General features: G+C 40.1%; 1 protein-coding gene across 1 annotated transcript in view; it reads right to left on the bottom strand.

The window, feature by feature from the left end:
- Positions 1 to 418: 418 nt before the first annotated feature.
- Positions 419 to 24,970, bottom strand: part of LOC137913830 (rotatin-like) — a 28,973-nt gene continuing 4,421 nt past the window's right edge. Inside the window, exons 9-49 of the mRNA XM_068757463.1 lie at positions 24,773 to 24,963; positions 24,495 to 24,610; positions 23,479 to 23,646; positions 23,163 to 23,375; positions 22,885 to 22,997; positions 22,665 to 22,791; positions 22,241 to 22,366; positions 21,831 to 21,947; positions 21,236 to 21,375; positions 20,514 to 20,685; positions 20,333 to 20,432; positions 19,657 to 19,742; positions 18,962 to 19,079; positions 18,318 to 18,414; positions 18,152 to 18,217; positions 17,868 to 18,056; positions 16,369 to 16,611; positions 15,768 to 15,912; positions 14,690 to 14,856; positions 13,618 to 13,837; positions 12,848 to 12,976; positions 12,653 to 12,763; positions 12,054 to 12,212; positions 11,835 to 11,912; positions 11,159 to 11,360; positions 10,949 to 11,061; positions 10,784 to 10,871; positions 9,899 to 10,100; positions 9,445 to 9,535; positions 9,035 to 9,185; positions 8,618 to 8,755; positions 6,831 to 7,033; positions 6,544 to 6,649; positions 6,043 to 6,140; positions 5,694 to 5,771; positions 5,203 to 5,329; positions 2,528 to 2,721; positions 1,972 to 2,245; positions 898 to 1,001; positions 649 to 718; positions 419 to 531 (exon numbers count right to left, since the gene is read on the bottom strand). Coding sequence (XP_068613564.1) covers positions 452 to 531; positions 649 to 718; positions 898 to 1,001; positions 1,972 to 2,245; positions 2,528 to 2,721; positions 5,203 to 5,329; positions 5,694 to 5,771; positions 6,043 to 6,140; positions 6,544 to 6,649; positions 6,831 to 7,033; positions 8,618 to 8,755; positions 9,035 to 9,185; positions 9,445 to 9,535; positions 9,899 to 10,100; positions 10,784 to 10,871; positions 10,949 to 11,061; positions 11,159 to 11,360; positions 11,835 to 11,912; positions 12,054 to 12,212; positions 12,653 to 12,763; positions 12,848 to 12,976; positions 13,618 to 13,837; positions 14,690 to 14,856; positions 15,768 to 15,912; positions 16,369 to 16,611; positions 17,868 to 18,056; positions 18,152 to 18,217; positions 18,318 to 18,414; positions 18,962 to 19,079; positions 19,657 to 19,742; positions 20,333 to 20,432; positions 20,514 to 20,685; positions 21,236 to 21,375; positions 21,831 to 21,947; positions 22,241 to 22,366; positions 22,665 to 22,791; positions 22,885 to 22,997; positions 23,163 to 23,375; positions 23,479 to 23,646; positions 24,495 to 24,610; positions 24,773 to 24,963 — 5,710 coding nt within the window. The 3' untranslated portion in view covers positions 419 to 451. The remainder of the gene's footprint in view (positions 532 to 648; positions 719 to 897; positions 1,002 to 1,971; positions 2,246 to 2,527; positions 2,722 to 5,202; positions 5,330 to 5,693; positions 5,772 to 6,042; positions 6,141 to 6,543; positions 6,650 to 6,830; positions 7,034 to 8,617; positions 8,756 to 9,034; positions 9,186 to 9,444; positions 9,536 to 9,898; positions 10,101 to 10,783; positions 10,872 to 10,948; positions 11,062 to 11,158; positions 11,361 to 11,834; positions 11,913 to 12,053; positions 12,213 to 12,652; positions 12,764 to 12,847; positions 12,977 to 13,617; positions 13,838 to 14,689; positions 14,857 to 15,767; positions 15,913 to 16,368; positions 16,612 to 17,867; positions 18,057 to 18,151; positions 18,218 to 18,317; positions 18,415 to 18,961; positions 19,080 to 19,656; positions 19,743 to 20,332; positions 20,433 to 20,513; positions 20,686 to 21,235; positions 21,376 to 21,830; positions 21,948 to 22,240; positions 22,367 to 22,664; positions 22,792 to 22,884; positions 22,998 to 23,162; positions 23,376 to 23,478; positions 23,647 to 24,494; positions 24,611 to 24,772; positions 24,964 to 24,970) is intronic.

Raw genomic sequence — 24,970 nt, 5'->3', positions numbered from 1 at the left:
CTTTGTCCCTTTATCTGCTACAGGAAGTATGATTTTATTTTTTAATTTGCCAACTAGAGCACTGTGTTTGTTTGTAGGGCAATATACACAGCTGCTTGTCTACACACTAACCATGTCATTTCATTGTACATTTGAATAATGACAATACAACTGCTCATTGTATCTTATTGTACTGGAGTCTGAGTGCAAGTTCTGCCGTTTGTCATCATGGTACGGTGTTAAAAGGTAACACCACACAACCACAATAGAGGTGTTTATAGCCAAGCACTTCCTGAAGAATTAAACATAAAAAAAAAACACATCACGAAATAGAACTGCAATTTGCAGCCTCCGTTTGAGTAAAATCAGACCATACAAGACAGAACTTACATATTTCAGATGATAGTTTAATAACAAAATTGCTGAAAATTTGATAGATAAAAAACATGACAGAAAAAAACAATATAAAGAGTCAGTTATTTAGAAGCTGTGAAAGGTTTTCAAGGCTCTTCATCAGGTACGCACTCATGGGTTCCTGTTTGTTCTCTGCATCTGAGGTTTAAAAAGAAAATTCATGATTAAAGCAAAATGTAAAAACCAGATCTTCAGATGTTTCACAATACAACAGCTGCTGATAGGTGTTTGCCATCAAAGTGATTAAATTCATACCCTTCTTAGAGTTGGTACATGCTTCATTGATTCTCAATCGAACGGAGGGACTCTTCAAAGTATTCTTGGCCTATGAGGGGAAATTAGAAATGCATATTAGAAAGAACTATGTTGATGACCCTCAAACCAGCAAATCGCTTTTTTCAGACAGAACGGTAGATCATCTCTTATGCGTGAAAGGGAATTAATTTAACATATACTACTGCAGCGTGTGTGTGTGTGTGTGTATATATATAAATATATATATACCCTTTGGTTGTTATGCAGCAATGCCCAAAGTGCAGAAGCTCCCATGCAGCAGGTCTTCATCTCTTTACTGTCCAGACAGCCTAGCAATATATTCATGGCTTTGTCTGGAAGAGAGAGGAGCAGATTGTCAGAACCATAGCTAGCAATCTGCTAAAGCTGGGGGGGGAAAGAAAACAGAAAAAAAGAACAAAGAAATTCAAGTAAAGGAGTCTTGAATTAAATATGAATAGTACATTTTATCTCCTTTTTGTCAAGTAAAAATACCGTAAGGTCATAAAAGCCATCATTACTGTCTGAGATCATACTGAACGCCTAGCACACAGGAAATGTTATTTTTCCACAGGAAATAAGAAAAAAAAAACAATGTCATCCAATCTAACAACTCAACCTCCAGCTTGTACAGCACGTGAGCAGGGGGAGGTATGTCTTCATCTGTCTCTTCGACTTCCTCTGTTCGTTATCTGTATCTTTCATCTTCATGCACCTACTGACTGCATGCCTTTCGGAATCCAAATTCAACTTGCTCTACGTAGTAGATACTAAACTCCCGCTCTGAATTTCTGTCATTAATATGTTTTACTGCAAACGGCATTGCATTACACTTTACTTTCTTCCCCTGGATAGCAGCTTACTTATGAGAATGTGAGATGCATTGGAAGGAAAACAGATACTGGAGTTATGGAAAGTGTCAATCTGTTAAAAAAAAGTATTTTTTTAAACAGATTTAGCTGATTTCCTTTGGATCTGGCAAATATTTAATGCAGCAACACACCAGACTGTTGGGGGAATTTGGTTGCTTATTCATTGCTTATACCGCTCTCACATTTCTGAGAGCCTTGATAGTGGATGTTCAGGGTGAACATCTATTCAGCATTTCTGTCTGATTCCAGCTTTAATATTTAAGAATCTTATATGTGGAGGTGACGAATTCTGTCTGAGTGATTGCAGACGAGCTTAAATAATCAAATGACACCAAACTGTTTTTATATGACACAGTGGCTGCTAATACAAAAAGCAAAAACAGCTTCTAAGTAACTTCTTTTCTATACTTTGCAGTTTTGTTCCCTAGCGTACCATTAGCAATGACATGTGGCTTATTGGCAGGGCAGAAGCAGAGGTTGTGAAGGGTGAGAAGTGCGATCGACCAGTGCTGTGCCAGGTCTGCCAGCAGTTCCAGGACTCCAGTCACCCGAAGGATAGTCTGCTGGCCGTCCTCCGCAAAAGAAAGATTGACCAGCAGCCTCAACCACAGCCCCAGGAGGCTTCCATTGACACAACCTGCAGATGTGTCCTTAATACTACCCCCCTTGGGTATTGGCACTGATGGGAAAGCTTGTAGAAAGTTATTCTGCAAAAGACAGCAAAGAATAAGGATGAGACATTTCAGAGTTCTAGAGTTATGCCAATAGATCATTAAAAGATGTGATCCACATTTAGAAGATATTGCCCCAGATAGCATGATGTAAGTGTGCTAAAAGTGAGAGAAGCTTAGATTTATTTAGGTTTTATTCTGCAACATTGCGTATCTCAATTTATTGAACATGTAAATTAGTTTTTACCGTTTTATTACATTCATGTCTGCAGTTTCAATGCTATGCTTTCTCCACGATGTCGGGTGCCAGACTTATACCTTCTGCAGGAGGCCTCGGCAGTCACGGGACATGGCAAGGTTAGCCAAGAGCGAGAAGGCGAGCTTCTGGATAGGGCTGTTATCTGGGGCAACCCCCGAGGCCAGCTTCATGACAGAATGCATCAGAGTGTTGCAGAGGGTAAATTTCGATCCTGGTCCAACACCAGGGCCACTGGTACAGAGAGAGCTGCACGCTGACAACAACAAATAAAAACAACCATGATTGGATTCATTTATATGTTTTTTTAAAACCCTAGAAATACAAGTTTTAAATATGTTAACCGACGGATTTCACCAGTAGACAGATATTTCTGAAATTGTTGGTACATGACAACTGAAAACAAAGAAAGAGTTCCAGTATTTCCATTTGTTTAAAAGATATAAAAAAAAAAAAAAACCTTACAAGAACAGAACGTGTGCGGTAACAGAATGTTGGTTCATATTTTATCAGGGCTGTCTTGTTGCAGTTTAGTGTGTTTGGTGAAACGTTTCTTAAAAAGGAGAAAGAAAGAGAGACTCTTATGTGTGCAGACAGAAACGCATAGAAATGAAAAATCACAGCAGACGAAGGTTGGAAGTTGATTTAAAGGAACATTGGTTTTCCAACATGAGTTGCGTGCCATTAATGGTTGGTGCAATAATCAATAGAGGATGCAGAGTCCATCAGCTCGCTCCCTAGGAGGCTGCCACTCAAAAGGCAATGCTGACATGCCTTGATGTAGTATTCACATTCTCATAGATTTGTCAGAGCAGCTAATATGCCATTCCAATGTTTGCATTGGGTAAATATCTCTATGTGAAAAAACAATTTTACATGGATGCAAATATCAACAAGCGAATCGTGGCTTCAGTCTATTTATTCTGCATATGTAAACAGAACATTGTACTACATCTTCTGTGTTGGGTTGGGTGCGATTAGAGGCTCCGGAAAATTCCTATCCCTGTTTGTTTGGACAGATTTATTCATTCACTTCATCTCACAGATAGAAGACAAGACCTTAAAGATGACAAACTTGGTCATCATAGTCGTATCAATGTGGGACTTCGAAGTGCGATGCCAGTCATCAGACACATTTGAATATCACTGAAAGTTATTTGCCTTTTAACTGTACTTTAATGTTTATTCCGCATGGAATCGTTCTCACCAATGATTAGAAAAAAAACATATTATTTATGTGAAAAAACAATATAACATATAATAATAAATAATAAATAGCCGTAGCCTATTTAGCCTTAGGCTACGGCTGCAATTTATTCCACTACAAGGTCATTCTGATTTATGAATATAAATAGAAATGTCTCTCTTCCTGCACAGTATTCACATCAGTATAACTGACATGAGTAATTACTAGAGCGGTAGATCATGTAAAAATTCAGAAATCAATAAGCTTGAGACAGAGAGCATTGATAACAGAGATCCTGACACTGACTGATGTTCCTTATTGGAAATAACATGACAGTTTGTTAGTTACACTAATCCTAAAATGGCAACACATATGCAACAAGCATATGCTGATGATGTTAGCCTCAGGTCATCTCAATACCTGGCATGGAAACGGTCAAACAGCGATTTGCCAAGAGAGCTCAGCTGTAAAATGCATCTAATTCACTGATACAAACGTGTTGTTATGGCTACTAAAAGTCTAGGATATTTTTTGCCATTGATCTAGGATTGATCATTAAATAGAAGTGTAGAAAACCATGCACTTTTTTTTTTTTTCAGACTCCCGTGGAAGCAAGTTTTAGAGCTGCTCCAAAAATATCAGCAGCAATGTGTGTGGCTCAGACACACAACAATCTGACTCGACTGACTTGGTGCAAACAAAGCCTTGAATGAGGGAAGGAAGCCTGGAGATGAAACATTCAGTAGAAATGTAGTCATCTCAGGGGACAAAATGGTGCCTGAGGGTGGATGGTGTAATACTGAGCCTGGCTGCATGCAGCCTGAACACAACCTGCTGTTCCAGTTAACCTTCAGGGAAATGCTGTGCCCAACTTTACTGATTTCTGAGGCTGCACAGCTTGAGAGTATGAGGTGTCGAAAGCAAGTGAGCTTAGATCAGAGCATACATAGCCACCGCAGCACAGGTGTCAATCAAACAAAGACACACACACACACACGGAAAGAGTTGCACGTCAAACGTCCTCTCCTTTAACAATGGAATGAATTAAATAATTTCCATTGCACTGCTTCACCAGCGTCTCACAAACACACACATCAACTAGTAAGTAATGTCTCCCTCATGTTTGCGCTCCACAACCTCTCTTATTCAAAAAGCATTTATTATCGTTATAATTTCCACATGCATGCAAGAATGCTCAACGTTTGCATTATGGAATACTACTATCTCTGACAAAACAGCAACACTATGTGCTTCACGACATCATGTCCTTCTGGTGTAAAACAGTTACCACAGAGACAGCCATACAGCCTGTCCCCCGGGTCCTGACACTGTCTGTATTGTAATTAGCAATGCAAGCAGGCGCTCTTATACAGTGAGCCACAATGCTGTTCAGTTGTAGCTGGAGAGGACAATGGGGTCCTTAGTGTTGAATGTGTGTGACTCAGTCAAATTTCTAATGGCAGACAGAGGCATTGGGTAGACACGGGCCAGGCACAGTGCCTGGGCAAACACATAAAACACACAGGCAGACATGCACGCACATTCACAGACCTGTGGTGCTGTTGGCAGTGTAGACACACAGAAGCTCCAGTGCTGCCTCCATGGTGGGGTCGTCCAATAGAAGCCAAGGCCAAAGAGCATAGAGTGCCAGTGTTAGGTGAGCGTCTGTGGCCACCGCCTATACGGGCAAACACAAATGAGTTTAACACAAACACAACACATGGACGCAAAGGAGAAGGTCTAGACATGCATGTACAACACAGGCATCTCCTAGAAGATAATAAAATGTACAAGAGACATCAATGAGGGGGGAAAATATATATTTCTCAGCTTTTATCTATATTTGAACAAAAAATGGCATGTCCAAAATTATTCATGCCCTTTGAAAATCCAGTTCTATAGTTCCTGAGTACACAGGACAAACAAATGAGGTGGAAGTTAACGGCAGGGTAAACACTCCCTAACTACGAGACCAAAGTAGCAACAAGTGACAGAAAAGTCATTTGCAAGGGAGAATTTAAAGACTAGAAACACAGACTTACTTTGGATTCACTGTTACGGTAAAGAGCACTCCGTAGGATGTCCACAGTTAGCTTGACTTCCTTTAGGTAGCCTTCTTCCTGATAAAACAGACAAAGCAAAGACCAATATGCTAAAATGCTCAAGCTGATAATTTATTGCATATTCACAGGACATAACAGCGAATTGGATCAACTGCTGAGCACCACAAAGATATATTCATAATATTTATCCACAACTTTTTCTAAAAAGAACCCCACACTATTCACGTTGTATTCAGATTATTATAACGTGCAATGGAAAAAAATAAAATAAAATGACAGGCAGGATATAAACAGAGAGACTGGAAATTTCCAGCCAGTCGCCGCTCACCTTTTTGCGGTGAGATGCCTTGCCGGGTCGGATCGACTCCAGGTGGAGTTGAGAGTGTGTTTGTTTCATTTGCTCCACACAGCTGTCAATTAGACCAGCTACCAAAAAAAAAAAAAAAACATAAGCAGAACATCACACTTTTAGGTTCACATTAAATGAAGATTTCCAATAACATCCACCCCGGAAAATAAAAACTGCTGCAGCTGATGCTGCAAACGCAGGAAGAACTCGATATTTCCAGTCAATAACGAAGTTTAAAATTTGACATGAGTGAAGAAACCATTACACGTGTCTTATGAATGCTTGGCAAGCAAATGATCATTTTTCATACATGTAATATATTGAAAGAAAAAGAAAAACACAACAGTGATATTCTAAACTGAATCGCCCGCATACAAGTCAAACATCTTAATGACTATAACAAATGTTCTGCCTATTATTAAGTAAGCTTCAAAAAGAGCACTGCAGGTCTACATCTAGCTGGACTTTTGAGGGAGTCACCTTTGGCTGCATGGCTTTGAGCTGTGGGACTGCAGGCGAGCAGAGTCACAAGGGCTCTGGCCGTCTTCTTTTTTAAAGGGTCCTGAAGCACCCTCTTCTCAAAACTCTGCCATCAAAAGTCAAAGAGGAAGACATATAGAAATGCTCTCAGAAGATGACATTCAAGCCATTAGATTCTTGAAACATCAGCATATTATTATTAATGTCTATAATGTAAAATTATCATGTCAATTTTCAGTTGCCAAGGAGTACCAAGGTGCAGCTGGAAGACCACCACCTCCACATACCTGCAGTAGGAGCTCACACAGCTGGCTGGCTGAGGGGCTGTTCACAATGTCAGACACAGCGGCGGCATGTTTGGGGTTTGAGGTTGTGACATCCACACCCTGACTGTTCATCTCCTCTGTGAAAACGGTACTAAGGAACTGCAGAGCCACCGTTTGGAGAGCAGAGTCCCCATGCTTCTCACTCACACACGCTGATAATGTACCTGCGCAAACATAGGATATTAATACAATCCTTTATTAATGAATGACAATACACACTGAATCACATTCAGACATCTTTCAAATCCCTTTACAGCAAGATGTTTTTTCATGACTAAGTGCGTGTGCACCAGTGGAGGACACACTAATCATCTGAATGTGCACGTAGACAACCAGACACCATAAACGTATACACAGGCATAAATACATACACAAAGGTTCAGCATTCATCTTTTACTGGACTCACCAAATTTCCCTGTTGTGCCATTAATCACACAGGAAGATGAGTAGGAGGAGCAGAGGTAGTTTTAGGACAGGATGCAATTATCTTATACAAGCATCTGTTCAGGGAAGTTAATGCATTCTGTAATTAAAGTGTCAAGCAGCGTTGAATGGGACCCCCACACTGTGGGACATTAAACTCTTGCACACTGCATGAAGGAGTAAACCATTACTTCCTTTGTTCAGTATGCAGTGCTCGATATATTAGACATAGATAATTTTTTTCATGATGTTGCATTTCAAGCACAGACCCCAAAAAAATGCTCATTATTAAATAAATCATATAGTTAGTCACATGTGGTTTCCTTTCTGCTGCCAGTAGGAGGTGATCAATGGCAATCTGTAAAAATCCTCAGGCCTGGAATCACACAAACATGTAAAGTGTGCTGAATATTTTAAATTGTGCAGTTAAGTTACAACAGCTTCCTGTTTCAGGGTGAAATGTAAGACTGCTATGTAAAACATACCAAAGAAATATTGTGAAATTCTTGCTTGCTGACCACAAATTAGGTAGAACATATGAAGTTCTAGAACGTGAGGTTTGCACAAGTAGGTTACCTTCATTGAGCAAGACATGTTATTTCTGCCTAAAAGAGTGTATATGTACAGTATTATATATTTGTACATGTCAAGGAAACATGCTGTAAGGACTACTTTGATGGAATCTTGTCCAGGGAAATGATGAAAATAGTTTGAAATACATTCATAAAATCATGAGAGCAATTGCGTTCCGAAATCTATTGAGTATGAGACTTTTAATCCAATGCTGGTATGCATTTTGCTGCACGGTGGAGAACGCTAGCAATGCCCAATCCAAATACAGCAAACATTTTACCAGTTCTGACAGGTGTGCCAAATTTCAAGCACTGAAAAATGTGTTTGGCAGCAAAAAAAACCCCCAAAACGACTAGTTCCAAAAAAACAATTGGTTCCTAGAGAAAGCGCCAGGGAGCCTTGCTCAAGCCCTGATGATGGTGTAAATGTGTTAAATGGAATGACTAGTTTCTTCTGCTAGAATTAAAACTGCACCATCAGACTTAGCCTACCTTAATCATGATTATAAACTCATAATTATAATAAAGAAAAATATATCATGTAGCCTGATTTCATTATGTATCAAGAGTTTGACTCTTAAATTACAGAAGGTTATTTAATTAGCCACCATAATGTTTCTAGAAGTGATGCTAATAGATGATTATAAAACCAATCCTGCAGCTTAAAACAGATTCATTAATTATGTCACTTTTACTCACTTTAACACACACACACACCCACCCACAAACAAACAGAGCAGTGTATCTGTGTACCTGCGAACGCATGCCAGCGTCTCCCCAGAGCAGCAGAGACAGATGGGTACGCTGCATCGCTGTCCCTCCTCACCAGAGTAGCCAGGAGCATAAACACATCGGCCCAGCACGCACGAACTGCATCCCAGGTACCTGCATCTGAAGAGGGAAACAGTGAGTCACTAATTTTATGACACGTGACAGCCACAAAGTCACATACAAATCACCAGGGTGTGTAGCAGGCAGAGCTGGAGGAACGGATGAATAGGACTTGTATTTGGATCCCATTAGTGCTTTGTCAGATCTATAATCGTTATACTGTACGTCACAGAATGAATGGAAAATTAAAGTCACTTTTGAGATTTTGTTTAGCTATTACTGATTATATTTGTTTAAAAACAATATGCCCCACATTTGAATAAAACATGTGTTTCTGACCTAAATCTTTGGTGTCCATCGTGACGACTACAACCAGAGTAGTCAAGAGCTGTTTCAAGAAGTCCATCTGGCCAATCAGCGCTTGCCTCACAATGACACATGACTGGAGCAGTTTAGAGAAGTCGGACACGAACTGAAGGAGGCTGACAAGCTATAAACAACACAGGAAGATTATAAGATTAAGGTTATGCACACAGACATGAAAAGAGCTTTCAAATAAAGGTTTGACAAAAGATGGAATTTAGCTCAAATCTGCTGAATATTACACCCAGAGTTGAAAGATACCCTCAGACAACCTTGTGCTGCACTGAAGATGGCACTATATTGTAGCAACCCACGTCTGTTGTTGGCAAGTTATAATAACAAAGTTGGAAAAACGCTTCAGAACTGTCGATCACAGCATTCTTCACCTGGCCCTTGATGTCTTCTCTCTCTCCTGGTAGGATGTTTGGTGTCTTCAGCTCAGTCAGACATTTCTCAATGGGACCAATACATACCAGGCTGAGGAAGAAAAGAAACATGACAGACTAATTAACCTTTATTTAACAAGGTAAGAGCCAGTTCTTCTTTACATTAACGACCTAGCCAGGAGGCAGACAGACATTGTGTTTTGCTAACTAATTAGCTACAAGAGGTCAGGGATATGAATTCTCTATTCAATTAAACAAATACATTTATTTAGATTATCTTTATTTTTCTGAATTGATGAAATGGCTCAACCACTCTGAAACTGGAAGTTAATACCTAAAAAAAGAAATTCACCTTTTAAGTTAACCACATTTTAATATCAACAAATATATTAAATCAGAACTCCCTTCTATTCTGGGATTACATTTATTATTCACATGTAGCGTGACCTCTTACCCAGCCAGGACTTGGAGGAGATGGTTGTGTTGGAGGGCAGTGAGGGTGAAATCTGGCAGGATGGCAAGCAGGTTGGTAAGCAGGCCACAGTGGGCCGCCATGAGGTCAGGAGTTACCATAACAACTGAATCCACTGTTAACGGCTCGCCCTGTCTGGAGTCTTGGGAAGTCACCGACTCGCTAGTGTCTGTGTCACTCTGGCCTGTGAGACACATCAATAGGAAACTAATAGAATCACGTTTGCCTGGGACTGGAGATGCTGTGACCACATAAACAACTTGAATTAGTGCCTTTTGTTTGTATGCCTCCCAGTCCACCCACCAGCCAGCTTGAGTCACAAAAATGGGACGGATAGACAACCCCAAATCCTAATGCTTTGGGCCACAGCCATCACCAGGACAAAAGAATGAAATCAACAGAGGAAGCTAAAATACCAGAAAACAATGTTCTACTTGTTAATCATGTAATATAAATATTTATACTGGTAAAAAAATATCTACTGTACTTTCAGCTTTCCCAATCAGCCTTCTCCACTTCACCCTGTCCTTTGCATCATAGTCCCCAACACCAGCCACTCTCATGTACTCCCTCACTACGTCCATGTATCTTCTCCTGGGTTTACCTCTAGCCCTGTTCCATCCTCAGGATCCTTCTACAGTGACCATCTCTCCTCTGGACATCGAAGTCTGGCCTCTCTGACCTTATCTCCAAAACGTCTAACCTTCACTATCCCTCTTATTGCCTCATTTCTAATCCTATTCAACCTGGTCACTTCCAAGGAGAACCTCAGCATCTTGTAAAAAATCTATACTATTATTATTGTTATTGTAATATAAATATTTAAACAGCAATGTGCTGTTATTACACAAATACATTCTGGAGTACCTTGAGCCATCAATCTGCTGGCAGGGGAATCTTCTGCGATGTTCTGTGGTGAGGGATCCTTAGGGGTTTGTAATCCTGAACCTCTTATCTGTATTGGACAACATGATGGTGTGAGAATACTCTGAACTTAAAACAGAGGTTAATTTTGAGCCTTTAAGTGTCTGCAGGTGCTTTGCTAACCACAGTGCTGGATGTGGACAGGGAGCTGGAGGGTCTGCTGGAGTTTAGAGTAGGTGCCGATTGGATATTTCTCCAAAACCGCAGAGAACTCTCAGAATCTAGTCAAGCAGATTTTTTTTTATAATAACGCATTTAATGCTAAAATGCAACCCTTTTAGATCCACACATTCAAAGGAGGACAAAAAATTAACTTACTCTCTGAATCATCGTTCTCCAGAGAACTTGGTCCACCGTTGGTGTCATCAGGAGGTTGCAGGTGGAATGTGTGCCTGCCTTGGTAACAACTGGAGCCCGAGAGGGCTACATGCTGAAAGTACTGGCAGTGGTAAAGCAGAGCCTGGAGCGCAGGAAGTCCCACCAAAGAAATACCAGACACCTCATCGTGGACACATGGATGCTGGAAGAGAAGAGGTTTAATGACAGAACGACTTGAGTGCTTCCTTTAATATTTACTCAAGTAAACTGAACATTACAATATTCTTTTTACACATTCCATATTTAAACTGAATTCTCCTTTTTAGTTCAAAATTTTAAGCTCAAATTTCAGCTCTATGCAGTGATATGTCATTTGAGTATTTTGTTGTCATACTACTGTTTTATACTAAAAGCTTGAGGTTTCTTTTTTTGGATAGAGTACAATTTGTAAATAACAACCCTTGCTTTTAAATATTTATATTTTTCACCTCTGACATACATCACCCTTCTTTTGCTGTTTTGACAAAGATTGCAACATAATTATATTGGACCCCTATAAACCCTGCAGGGCTCAACAAATGGGGAAACGATTCAATTAGGACTTGGAGGAAGAAAAGCAGAGGGGATAGAACCATTGTCTATAAAAGCACTTCAACTGGCTGGCAGAGTTGCTGACCTGCCAGTGGGAGTCCTTTGCCTCCTCTGCATTGGCAGGCATGGGCATCACCATCAAGTTCTGCAGGATAAATGCAGCCTGGATGCATAACAAAAAGAAAAAAACAGACATGCACACTGGATCAAGTTAGACTACCGGCACATCACCAACAGTGCCATCTGCCTGAATTTGGTTGGTAATGCAGAAGTCCAGTCATATTTTGAAGTTTGACTATCACACCTCTCTGCGGACCATGCTGCTCTCCTGCTGATCCAGGAGGATGTTGAGCAGGGTTCCCCACAGACCTCCGCTGATGTTCTCACAGCTGGCACACAGAGCCTGGCAACCACTGGGCACTGAAGACAGAGCTGCACCTAAACCTAAACTGGCAATCCTCACCTGTCATGAGAGGGGAGGCACAGCTTTATGTCTATGCTCGAGGAGAGGAATACATTTATTCTAAAAATAAGTAGCGGTCCTAAGTAGCGCTTAAACTGGTGATGACAAAGACAGACTCTTCCTTGCCGAGGGAGCCTCTTAGTTTGACTTATGCGGATATTTTCTGAGAGACAGGCAGAGAATATGACATGAGTAGCTAGCTGTCATGTGCTTCTTTTTTATCTGAGAGTTCCTCTACAACTCCTTCAGGCTTTACTTTGTCCCAAATTCAAGTATCTAGACATGATTTTTTTATGGCAGATGGACCCTATGAAGTGTGAGCTGAAGAATGAAAAGTGAAAAGCCAAATATTGGTTTGTCAAGTATCACACATTATCTAGATTACATACCATGTTGGAACGCATGTTTATATGATCAATTCAGCGAAACTGCCGTCTTACTTCTTGATCTCTGTCAACCCACAGTGGGATGAGCCAGGCCAAACCAAGGTGAGATGCACTAGCCTCCTCAGCAGCCACCTCATTCCCCAAAGACCACTGAGATATGAAGTTCTGTGGCACACAACATTTAAATAAAACTATTTTATGATTATTATTCAAAAATATTTTATCACTTTAAACACTGGTGAAACTTGCCTTGTCCTTGTTCTTGACCAGCATCTCGTGAGAGAGGTGTAGCAAAGAGATGACAGCATTCTTGGTCACACCTTTCCCCATAAAAGACAGAGAGTTGCCTCCCCATTCCACATAGAAAGAGGAGATCACCTGTGTACAAGACACAATCTATACTGGCTATATGAAATTAAAAAGCATTACGGTCCAATAATGTGTTTAATTGTACCCCAGGTCCGTCATATGGGTTGTAGAGATGGGGGTGACTGAGTTATGTTTCCAACAGGTATTAGTGTCAAGATAACATCAACCTTCATTCTACAGCTGATCTTAATTCATGACCATGAAAGCTGAATTATAACAAATCAAATAAGCAATAATAGTCATAGTTTAACTACAACAGTCTATCCCCACAGGGCTCCTCGTGTGAATCACAAATATAAGCCCGCACACCTTTGTGCTGGGGTCTGCTGCATAAGCTCTTACACACTGTGTTATGATATTTTTTATGGACTGTTGAACAACAGAACAGATGGAATGTGCAAGCTTGATTAATCTCATCAACATCTTCATAGTGTGGCATACTTAATCAATGAGAATTCTGCCTCTTACAATTCATATCCTGTAACCAAATTCTGATTCATTTAAATTAATTCCTAAGAAAGTAGTGTGTTTTAATTTCTATTTCTGCAGGCAGTCTCATTACTGATGAGATGTGCAGAAGGCTTCTGCATGTTCATGCAGCATGGGAGAAAATACACACACATTGCACATGCATAGAATCACACACACACCTCTAGTAGCCCACTGAGGTACTTGGAGCAGAGCAGATTGGATTCCAGGTTAGAGCAGTGGGAGCTCCAGCCAGGGTGGGCAGTTAGGCTGACCATGCCCTGAAGTGTCCTCTCCAGGCTGGGAAGGCCATAGAAGCGTGGGGCGTCAGACACCCGCAGGCTCTGAAGCAAAGAGACTGCCAGCTGGCTCTTGAAGGGGCCTGCTAATGCCAGACATAGCCTGGACAGACAGGAAAGGGCAGAGAGAGAAAGAGTGACAAACATGCAGATGGGAGGGAAGGGAAAATATAGAAAATAATGACAAAAAGAACAAAATATTAAAATGAGAATTACCAGTCATTCTGTATGAAAAGGCTATGGTGTTTCATTTATTTTAAATTCATTGTCATGCTCTGAATGATGAAGGCGTCGCAAGCTATCATCCCAAATGTACCAAAATAAACACTTCATCTATATTAGAAGAACACGCCATTATTTTTTGCCCTCCGGATAATATATATATATATCCATTTTTAATCCCACAGGTGGGCAGAATAGCACTACCGGTACATTAGAGCACACTTACCTTTGTTATAAACTAACAGAGTGATAATTGAGAGCTCATTCATTAAATTTTTCATTAATAGTTCATTAGAAACAAGAGGAGACTTGGTGAGCGAACACCTCCACCTTAAGCTAATGAATCCATCTACCGGTAATCAGAATCAGAGGTTGAGTAGGGTGGGTGATGCCACACTAGGATTCATTACAAAAAATAGTCCTGGACCAATACCATCTTCTGGATAATGCTCAAAATATAATATCCTGTTCCCCAACCCAACACCCGCCTTTGCACAATTTCTCAATGAAATCCATTCAAAAGATTTTCAGCAGCGGCAGTCATATAACTACTTCTAGCCCTTGTTGCTGGACTTAAACATCATGGAATATGAAAAGGAGAAGGCCAGTCCTTCAAATTATAAAGAAACAACACAATTCTGGACCCTTCCAATTCATATTAAATGTACAATAAATGACATGAAAACAGAGGACTGTTCCTGACGCCTGCATTGTAAGAGTGAAATCATCCAACCTGTCAGTGTTGTGCGTCAGTCTGAGGAGTAAGAGGTTGAAAAAGCTTGTGAGTTCTCGTTGCAGTCTCTGGTTGATGCTGTTCTTCAGTTCGTCCGGTTCTGCTGAGCTCTGAGTTGAGGTCTGGGTTTCTATACCAAGTAGCAAATTCAGTAGGGACTCGGTCTCCTACGGGATGGAAAGATGAAAGGAGACCACACATTGTTGTTATCTGATTTTATAAAATCACTTTGGATTTATCACATTTGGAGGTGAAGACTCTTTCAACTTGTATCTATATTTTCCTTTCTTTTATAATATTTCTGTTAAAAGTTAAAAGCACAACCCTCATATTTAGTAATTCAACTAAAGCTCTCCTGCTGACATATCTGCATTCATATACGTAATTTGACTAATGGAGAGAATTTTTATGAGAGCCTGACAGGTGAATTTGAACATCCAGCATGTAGAATTTCTTCTTGAGCAGTGCATACACAGCAGATACTTAACTGAAAAGTGAAGACAGTGACAGATGTTCCTGAAACAGCTCAGTAATTACAGAAAAGTCAAGAGCAAAGCGGCGTTTTTCACCCCTATTGGCCATTCAATCTGAGTCTACTTTAGCTGCCAGGGGGGAGGGCTTATTGTTTTCACACATTAATCAGAAAACCAAGGTGAGAGTAATTAAAACCAAAAAGTAGCTCTCTTCAGTAAAACAGGGTGGATATTCTTCTGCTCAGGCAAAAATCTGCCAATATTTGAGTTGAGAAATGGATCATCTCTGCTGCAGTCTGAGGTGGTGACGTTTCCATCGTGAGAGACTAATATGTTTAGGTTTACTGACGGCACGTGATTTATTTATAGGTTAATAATCATCCGTGTCTGGGAAGAGAGAGTCTAACCAGACTGCAACCCGACGGAGATGTGCACACTCATATTTTAAAAGCACACGCGCACACAACAAAGGCAAGCTAAAGTACAGTAGTATAGCAACTCATGCACGCCACAAACACTGCAATTTAAACTCATTTACCGTAGGTTCAAAAATCAACTACCCCTTTTTTTTGGCTGCATATTCAGAAAGTGTAAATTATTTGTACCTGGTTTAGCAGCAAGTTGAGTATCCACTGCAGGTCTTCGTCCTCTGGTTCAGATAGAGACGGTTTGAAGTAGGAATTCAAAAATGCAACAATGCCCACAAGCAACCGTTCATCCTCCATAGAGGCTGGACGCACCTGGAGAAACCTGCAGGAAGGAAGAAGCAGAGACTGAGCTTGAGTGACATAATGTGGTTGAGATACTTGGGAACTGTTTAATACTAAAAATGACTACGGTTGGGCACAAAAATCTGTACAATTAATAATATATCATCCACATTACACTTATGCAATCTAGGACAGATTCACATTAAATCAATTGGTGCACAAATTTCAGGACCACATTTTTTATCATCCTTCTTGAAGTAAGAAAGTAAGACCAAAAGGTAAAGCCATACTGTGATCATTGAGTGAGGTAGAAATAATGTTTTGCTCTTCATAGCAGCAGTCAAAATAATGGATTACTGCAGAGAGATGGTCCTAAAACAATATATTTTTTGGTTTTGTTAAATCAAAATCATTAACAATACATATTTACCAACACAGTTAGAAGCATGTGAAGCTGCCATGTATGAATGTTTAACTGAATTTGCATGACCTGTACCTCGTCACTGCTGCCTGCCAATTAATGGCGTGAAGGATGACTTTGCAACTGTAGGTGGGGATGTGAGGGAGAGCCAGTCTTTCAATCAATAAATAGAGGCTGAGCCTGGAGAGGCCAGAGGTCACAGAATGGTGTCCTCCTGCCATAACAATAGCCTGGATGGAGTCTTGCAATGCGAAGGGAAGGTGAACTGTTTTCAGCAAGACAACCTGTGCCTCTGAGAGTTTCAGATCAGGATGAAATCTATGAGAAAAACAATTTATATACTTAAAAACAATACAATGGACATTAGATTAGATGACTGCTGGTGAGATGGCATGCATGCTGCATATGTAGCATCTTATGTGTATGTAGTATTAACATATTTCAATACCAGTCTGAATGAATGAGGGATTCATGCATAGAGACATCTCATGAGAATCATTTACAAATGAGTTAACCAGAAACAGACATCATAAAAACAAAAGCAGCACTTGAGAAAACTGTCATAACGACATCATAACAATATAAGATGGAGCCTTTTAATGAGACACAACAAAATCATTATCGCTTAAGGATTCTGATGTCAATTTTCATTGACTAATCCATCTAAATAAGAATTCTTCTGAAAATCAAAGTAGTGTGTAAAATGCTGATACATTGATCGATCTATGGTACGCTCTAAATGTCTTTCCTGTAATCAAGCTGTTTAAAACCGTGTGAGAGACATTCTCATCTGTTTGAATTAAGTCATTAAAAGGAAATGAAGACAAATGAAACACAAGATGCTTGGCCTCTGAAATTACATCTTCACTGAAATCCTAAACCAGAGAAAACATTTATAAGAATGAGGTGCAGCATTAGGGAAAACAAACAAAATATTCACAGGTATAATTTATTAATTAAGGGGATCATAGCCAACCCTTCTGATGTACTGCGTTTTGACAACAATACATTTTGCGTTATACGGAATATCGGTAGAGCAACTGTAATTTGCTTCAGAGAGGCCAAACTGGCAGCATGTCGCCATTTTTGTGGTTAATCTTACAAATGCAAAATAGAAATAAAAAAATAAATACTGTAAGTTTGCTTGTAAAATTACTGTACTGTACTAACAGGCCGTGTTAGACTGAGTATTGAGTATTCCTGACCTGAGACAACGTTAAGCCTGAAGTAGGATTCCTGTCGCCAGTTATGATCTTTATCTTTACTACTAACTTGATGAAAATCTTATCTTGGACTCTTATCCATCTAAAATTAAGAACTAAGCTTCTGTAATGTAACACAGGTTAGTTTTAAATTAAATTCCACAATTATCTAAAAACAAAAATGCTAAAAAAATCAGTGCAAATAGTTACTTCATTTCCTCCGGCCGTGAAAGACAACTTATGTTCTAATTAAAGAAACCCTGGACCCAGATCATTTTCAGACACAATTTTAAACAGACTCTAGCAATAATGCACTAATATGACGAAAACCTCCTATTTGTATAACAATAAAAAAAACAATGAGGTTCATACTCAGCAGCATCTGCAGAGATGGCCGGCAACTCAAGGAGATTTTCCATCCCAGAATGCCATGCAGTGTTCCAGGCAACTTGCAGGGCTTGGCGGGCTGGTGCCAGAGTCATGAGGTCTGAGGAAGAGGGTAGGACACTGTAGTTTGGGCTGACAGCGTGATGAGTCACTGACTGGAATGGGATGTTGTATCTGAAGGAAAAATTAAGGAATATTTTTATTGCAGTGTTATTGATGGGAATCTAGGAACTGTTGAAGACACGATTGACCTTAGCAGATCAGTTTACCTGCGTACTACTGACAGAGGAAGAGAAAACGGTGAAAGACTCACACCTGTATTGGGTTTGTCTGACCTGTTATGACACAGAAAAGAGACAGGTAGGTACAATTTTGAATGGGTGTTCATTTATTTTAGAAACACAGGATGCTCAAAGACAGGAATAATAAACTCACCACATTTCAACGCTGGCAATCTCATCAAACAGCAGCAAAGTCATCAGGACGGCATCTTCGCTTCCATTACTGCTGCTGTCCTTCAACATCAAGGATGCTATAATAAAAACACAAGACACACAATTGAAATAAAAAGCACACTCCCACCTGTATCACTCAACCTGATGAATACATAGACATAATTTTAAAATCAAAATTTCATTAGCAACAAACACCAAACTGAGCCGTGAACCCCCAATACAATTTTCATCAGGTTTGAATAAAATGTGATTCATAATCTGAAATTTGACATCTGAGGTACCTATAAATTAATAAAACATATATTTTTTAATGTGGTAAATTAGGCTACTATAACAATATATACAGAGGTAGACAGGTAATAATAGTCAAGATGCAATAAGTCAAATAAAATCAAAAATATTTACAAGCAAAGTACGTACTAAAAAATGTGCCGGTATTGAGCTGAACTCCATAGCAACAAGTTGCATCATGCTATTAAGGTCGTTTCTACATTGGGACAACATGGTTAAAAGCTATGCATCAATGGATGGCTTGTGATTTATTTATTTTTTAGTGAACATGCCCTCCACCTACACAGCACAATGCCTATGGCTGTTTCTTAATGAGTTTTCTTGTGAACGTACCTCTGAGCAGCAAGAGGAGCAGGAGGTTGTGTTGTGCCAGGCTGTGCCTCAGAGATGGATCTGCATACACCAGCTTCCTCAGGATACACACACAGGGCTCCAGCAGGCAATCTAAGCTCTGGGGAGAACAGCAACATACACACTTGGTGTTTAATTACAGCAAAAACACAAACAAAGACACATAATCTCTTTCTTTCTCCTCCTGCTTGTGTGTCTGTCATGTAAGAAAAAATAAAAAAATATATATATTTTTTTAATTGTCTCTTCACATAAGTGGAACCCAATGCTGTGATTGTACAGGTCACAGGCAATGCAGGGTTGGCAAAAACAAATCCTGCATAGTATATCAATCTTCTATCTACACAATTGTAAAGTGCCATGGGTAATTCTTCATGGATGTTTTCTTTTGCATCCATGTATCTAGACATGCTGAATGATCGTCAGATTGTAATAACTGGAGGCAGAAATCTCTGCTGACCAGCGCCTGTCTGAGACTATTAACACAGGCCATGTCATCTCTCTATCATGCATGCATGCATCAGTGGGTTTCCACCACATTTGCTCCAGACATGCGCTTACATGACCACAAACAGGATAAGGAGGATATGTACACAAACTAGAGGACACTATTCAGCAGATGCAAGATGCAGGCATACATGGAATTAATCATATTGTAAAAGTCATTTCATTTTTACCTTGTTGCCGTTTACACTCTCCTTTATGGAAGAAATGACTTTGTCAGTTATTCCCAGACTTTTCAGCACAGGGTGCATTGTTGTGTCTATGTGAAAGCAAGAACAATTCAATATAGTGAAAATTAACATTTGCCTAATCTTAAACTATTTGGTTTCTGAGCTTGTCTGAAACATACAGAAGCGGGAAGGTGCAGACTCTGTAGAGGCTCAGTTCAAACTGGACTTTTCAGAGAGAATGCTCTTCTTTCTCAAGCCATTTTTCTCATATGCATACATTTGTTTTTAAATCGCAAACTATGTTTAAGGCCTTAAACCTTTAACACTTTAATTTCATTCACAAATCAACTATTAGAGGAATTGTTGTAAACTTTACTGTACTTCCACAAGTGCTTGTGGAGAACAATGAAAACTGGTGTTTTGTAGGCAAACAGAGCAGTTAAAATAGAAAAGAATACAAAAGCAAGTAGTCAGTGTGTTAGATATTACAATGTGCATCTCCATGAGCATTCAGAAACGCAAGGACTAAGCATACAAACTGAAAATCAGATCTAATGGGTGGAATTATCAGACTGCTGAACCAATAATCTGTAGGGAAATGTTAAGAAATACTTCAGTAGTTTTATAATAGCGTCATACTTTGACAGTTTCTCCATCAACAAGCTTAAAGACAACAAACCTTGCAGCAGTACAGCCAGCTGCTCTGCTGCCGATCTTCTCATGGAGATGTCAACAGCGTCGGAAGACAGGATATCAAACAGCTTCTCCACTGACTCCACCTAGTCACAATTAGACACAAATCACTTGCCGGTTTAAGTGCAGCAACCTGCGTTGTTCATTCTGTTTATGCACATGTATACCTTAAAAACTGATTTTTTGCTGGTGTCCAGTGTGATGTCTATAGGGTTTCTGTGGCAGAAGAGACTAGGAAGTGAGGAGATCACTGGTTGATCCAGGTCTGGTCTGGCCATCTTAGCATTATCATCGCTTCTTAAGTGGGACAGGATTTGCTCTGCTGCTGCTTTTCTTACGCTGTTAAATGAACACAACTTATAACAGATTTAAATGAACAATTTAATTGAACATTATATGAAACATCTCTATTCGGATGATAAGTCAAGCCCTCTGTCTGGATGAGATTAGGAATGTTAAATAAGTTACTGGGCCTTTATTTTTTTTATTTTAAATAACATCCAAAAGGTTATTGGCTAGCACGGAAAACAAATCAATTGGCTGTTTTTAATTTGCCAGGGTTTTCACCTGGTATTAATTTCCAGCTCTATCAATATTCATAGACTGAGCCTGGATAGCATTTATACAGACCTCACAGAGCATTTAGAAGCCTTGATGAGCAGGACATCAACTGATAGCAACAGACAGTTGTAATAAATCAGTCACTTCACATATTGTAGAGCAGAATATTTTAGACTTTCAACCTGACACCTAACATCAACCAATTGTAAGCGAAAAATATATATACAGTATACAGTATATCCCACCACAGACATACAGAGAAATGCACCCGAACAAACCATAAACACAAGCAAGAAAAAAAAAAAAAACATCCAGAGGCCAGACTCACTTGGGTTGTTTGGTGAATAGGAGGCGGAGTGCTGCTTTAAACTTGACTGTTCTTGGAAACACATCGTCTCTTGTCACATCTGACATGTCACTTATCAGCAGGATGCAGTTTCCCAGTGACTCCTCAGTGCCGGCATAACCCTGCCACAAACAAATAAAGATGCGATTCTCTGCCTGCTTTTCCAGACAATGAAGCGAGCAATGGGGAATTCTGGCAAAGCAGCAAATGTAAATAAAATATGCATGACTTTGATTACGCGTGGTTTCATTTCATCTCTTGCTGACATGGCGGGTCGATCTTTGAATGGCTTCTTTGAATAAAATCACACTTGACAGCCTAGTCAAAATCTCATGTATATTCATGAACAATTTCCTGGCTTTGTTTTGTGAAACTGAACAATTAATAAATGCTGTTTTTCCTCAAAAGGGAAATGATATAGCACAGAGTATGCAAATGAGGGAATAACTCTTTTTTTCACCTCGCTTATTTTGTAGTCCAATAGTACTAAAATTGTTTGATTTGTGGACCACTTCTCCCTGTTCCTAAATACAGTATAATGTAACAAGTCCCAAACAAGCACAAATTACAACACTACCTGTAATATGGGCATGACCGGGTAAAGTGCCTCGTTGAATCTCTCCCAGGTTGACGCCGTCATCATCAATCTACCCTTGAGCAGGAATAGCAGAATATCCTTGGCGGCAACATTCACCTATAGATCACATGTAAATTGCTGAGTTTATGTTGATACTGTTGACAACATCTACAAGCATACACTGTAAGTGACAGATTTTAAAATACTATATACTATACATGACACTGGTGAATAATAACTTGCAATGACCCACAAATAAATAAATGCAATGCACAGCTATTCCTGTAGCTCTACTTTTAGGGGTACCCGCATTAATTACATTAACTCTTTCCAACCTGGCCCTAAGAGGTGAGAATCTGAAGTCTGAAAGAGCTCCAATTTCAAAGCAGGAAGCCCATAAACTTGCTAACCTTCTCTACAGAATCCTGTAGTCCAAAAGCACTTATTTCATAGAGCACTCTGTGGTGGAGAAGGAAATTGACTCCATTGGAAGCCGCTGCTTCCTGTCGTGAGACATTCTGGATGCCAAGGAAGTCCTAGGAGTGAATGTGATCACACGAGTATATCAGACATTATTCCCAGATTCTCACGAGATTCATGTAGGTAAATGTAGACACGTATTGTGGATTATATTTAAATGAATAGGAAGACGGCTTTCAAATGTCAGGTGGGTTTTTAGTGGCACATAGTCAAAGATCCATGATTTGCCCATCTTCTTATTTACACATGTGTGCGCCAAAAAAATCATGTTATGACTTTTGTAGACATACTTCCAGCCATGAACCTGCACACTGTCATATAAACATCAAGTATCAATAGATGGCTTGCTCTGACCTTGACCAAATGTAAAGTGCATTCATAAGTTTCCATCTTGACAGGCGGTAAGGGATGGGACAGCAGCTTGAGGAGAAGTTTTTGGCTCTCTGTTTGGAGGAACGGACTGGGTTGATCAAACCTCCACCTGTGACGGACACCGAAAGAGATTTATGTCAGCATTTAAAAATACTTAATATGTTCATGTACAGTATTGGAACTCATTAAATGTTTACTGTACAGGTAGGAGCAGATAAGAACATATTCTTTGATGATGGGTAAGTGCTGATGAAACACGAGTCCATCTATGGCTTGGTCCGCCAGCTCTAGCAACTCCGACCAATTCTTTTCTCCCTTAATAAAGAAATCAACAAGTAAATGAGCACAAAAATGCAGTGATTAATGGGTTCAAATAATTGACTTTTACTGTTTTGTTGTATAAAATGTAGGCTGCAAATCTATAAAGGATTGCTGCACTATCTGCAGTGCTCCTATTTGCAATAATTATGAGACAATTACCTCAGCATGTACTTCCTTGAGGAAGTTGCAAGTAGATTCCATCAAGAGGGCAGCACGGGTCACCCTCCTGTAGAGATCATGGTTATCTGAGTTCACCTGCTCCAAATAGGCCACCGCTGTCTCTTGCATGCTGGGTAATAAACCTCCCAATGATGTGTCCAAGCAAAGGTGGAAAATAGCTGCTCCTGTGTTTTCTGGGATATAATTACTTGCCTGTGTGAAGTTAAAAAGTCTTAATTTTCTATTTTAATAATTACAATTAATTACAACTCATCGGGAAATCAACATGATTTGATCACACAAGTAAAAAACAAACCTTCTCAGGAGGGAGGACGGTCTGTAGAAATTTAATAGTGAACACTGCAGTGCCTGTGTAAGCCATTCTGTAATGAACCAGAGAGCTGTGAGGAATGTCTTTTAAATAGCTGGCATGGTAGCACAGGATATCTCCCAGTAGTTCCATGAAGGCTTGCAGGTTCTCCCTCTAAAATACACACAGACAGAATTGTAGCCAACAGCACACAAGCACAGTATCAAGTGTGTATGTTGACATACACATGCACAGAGACACAAAATGGTGCACAGCCGCTGGCTGAATGCCAAGAGAAAAATTGTTATTTCCAGGGGTGAGGAATTGAATGTAATCTGATTTCACAGTTATTTTGGGTTGAGATGCAGATCCACCCAATCTCTGTATGAATAAATTGGAACAATCTATTCTCAGCCACTTTGTTCTGGAAGTAGAAATTGAACAATTGAAGATATCCACCAGCAGGGGGCAATAGATGCCCTGTACATTGGCGTGGCGGGCATGTACAGATCAACCCCAATTCCCACAGGAAAATCCTAGAGGTCTGGCACACAAAGCTGCTCTCCACATAAAGATGACAAAACAGTTCTCAGGCTACAAGGCTTTGGGTATGTATTAAACAGCAGAGGGCCAGAGGGGCCTGCACTTGACAAGTGGACATGTCCCCCTGCAGGGAAACGTGTCAGGATAACAACACATTGGTTTAACACAACCTATTGTGTGGACTTAATACACATAATAAATGAAGACTAACCAAGTAGTCCTGTGCTTGGATAAACCCAGGGGTACAGGCGAGGTGTGCGTGTATGTTTGAGAGGCTCCTTGTAACCAGCAGAAAGCCTTCATTACCTTATATAATTAATTCAGCTCAACAACATGCTTTCAGTTCTCCTTGACAGTCGAGCACCGTATGCCAGTGTATCTGTGGCAAACTGTCTGGTGGCCAACCCAGGTCCCATTATTCAATGAAGCACATCCATTCACCTATATGAGAGACTATCATGAGTTGTGTTTTGACTTGCCAGTTCCATCCCCACCAGGCTCCTATCATCCCAGACCAGCTCACTAACACTGCCTCGCAGCAGCGGGACGGTGTCGCAAAGCAGCTGCAGAACACAATGGAACATGTGCAATCCCTCTGCGAAAGAAGACAAAAACAGAACAAGCGGAATTAAAACGATGGAATAATCAGTGTAGTGATATAGGCAAGAGCAAAAAAAGAGAATTAAATACAATTAAGAGAATTTGAAATCTATCTTCTCCTATCTTGATTTAATTAACAGACAACAATGACACCAACCTGTCTTAAGCAGCGGTATGGCATGTTCCATGGTGGCAACAGTGAACTGGGCTAATGTGAGCTGCTGCAACTGCAACTCAAGAACATTCTCTACACCCATGTCTGGAAGTGCCACATGGGTCACTTCTGCAGGCGATGGAGGCATTTGGCTGGTGGCCTGGACCGCTGCTCCAGCTCTCTGTGAGCTACCACTGAATG

Source organism: Brachionichthys hirsutus, unplaced genomic scaffold (genome assembly GCF_040956055.1).
Source record: "Brachionichthys hirsutus isolate HB-005 unplaced genomic scaffold, CSIRO-AGI_Bhir_v1 contig_424, whole genome shotgun sequence".
NCBI classification, from domain to species: Eukaryota; Metazoa; Chordata; class Actinopteri; order Lophiiformes; family Brachionichthyidae; genus Brachionichthys; species Brachionichthys hirsutus.
The sequence above is the reverse complement of the archived record's forward strand: the minus strand, read 5'-3'. Positions and strand labels throughout refer to the sequence as shown.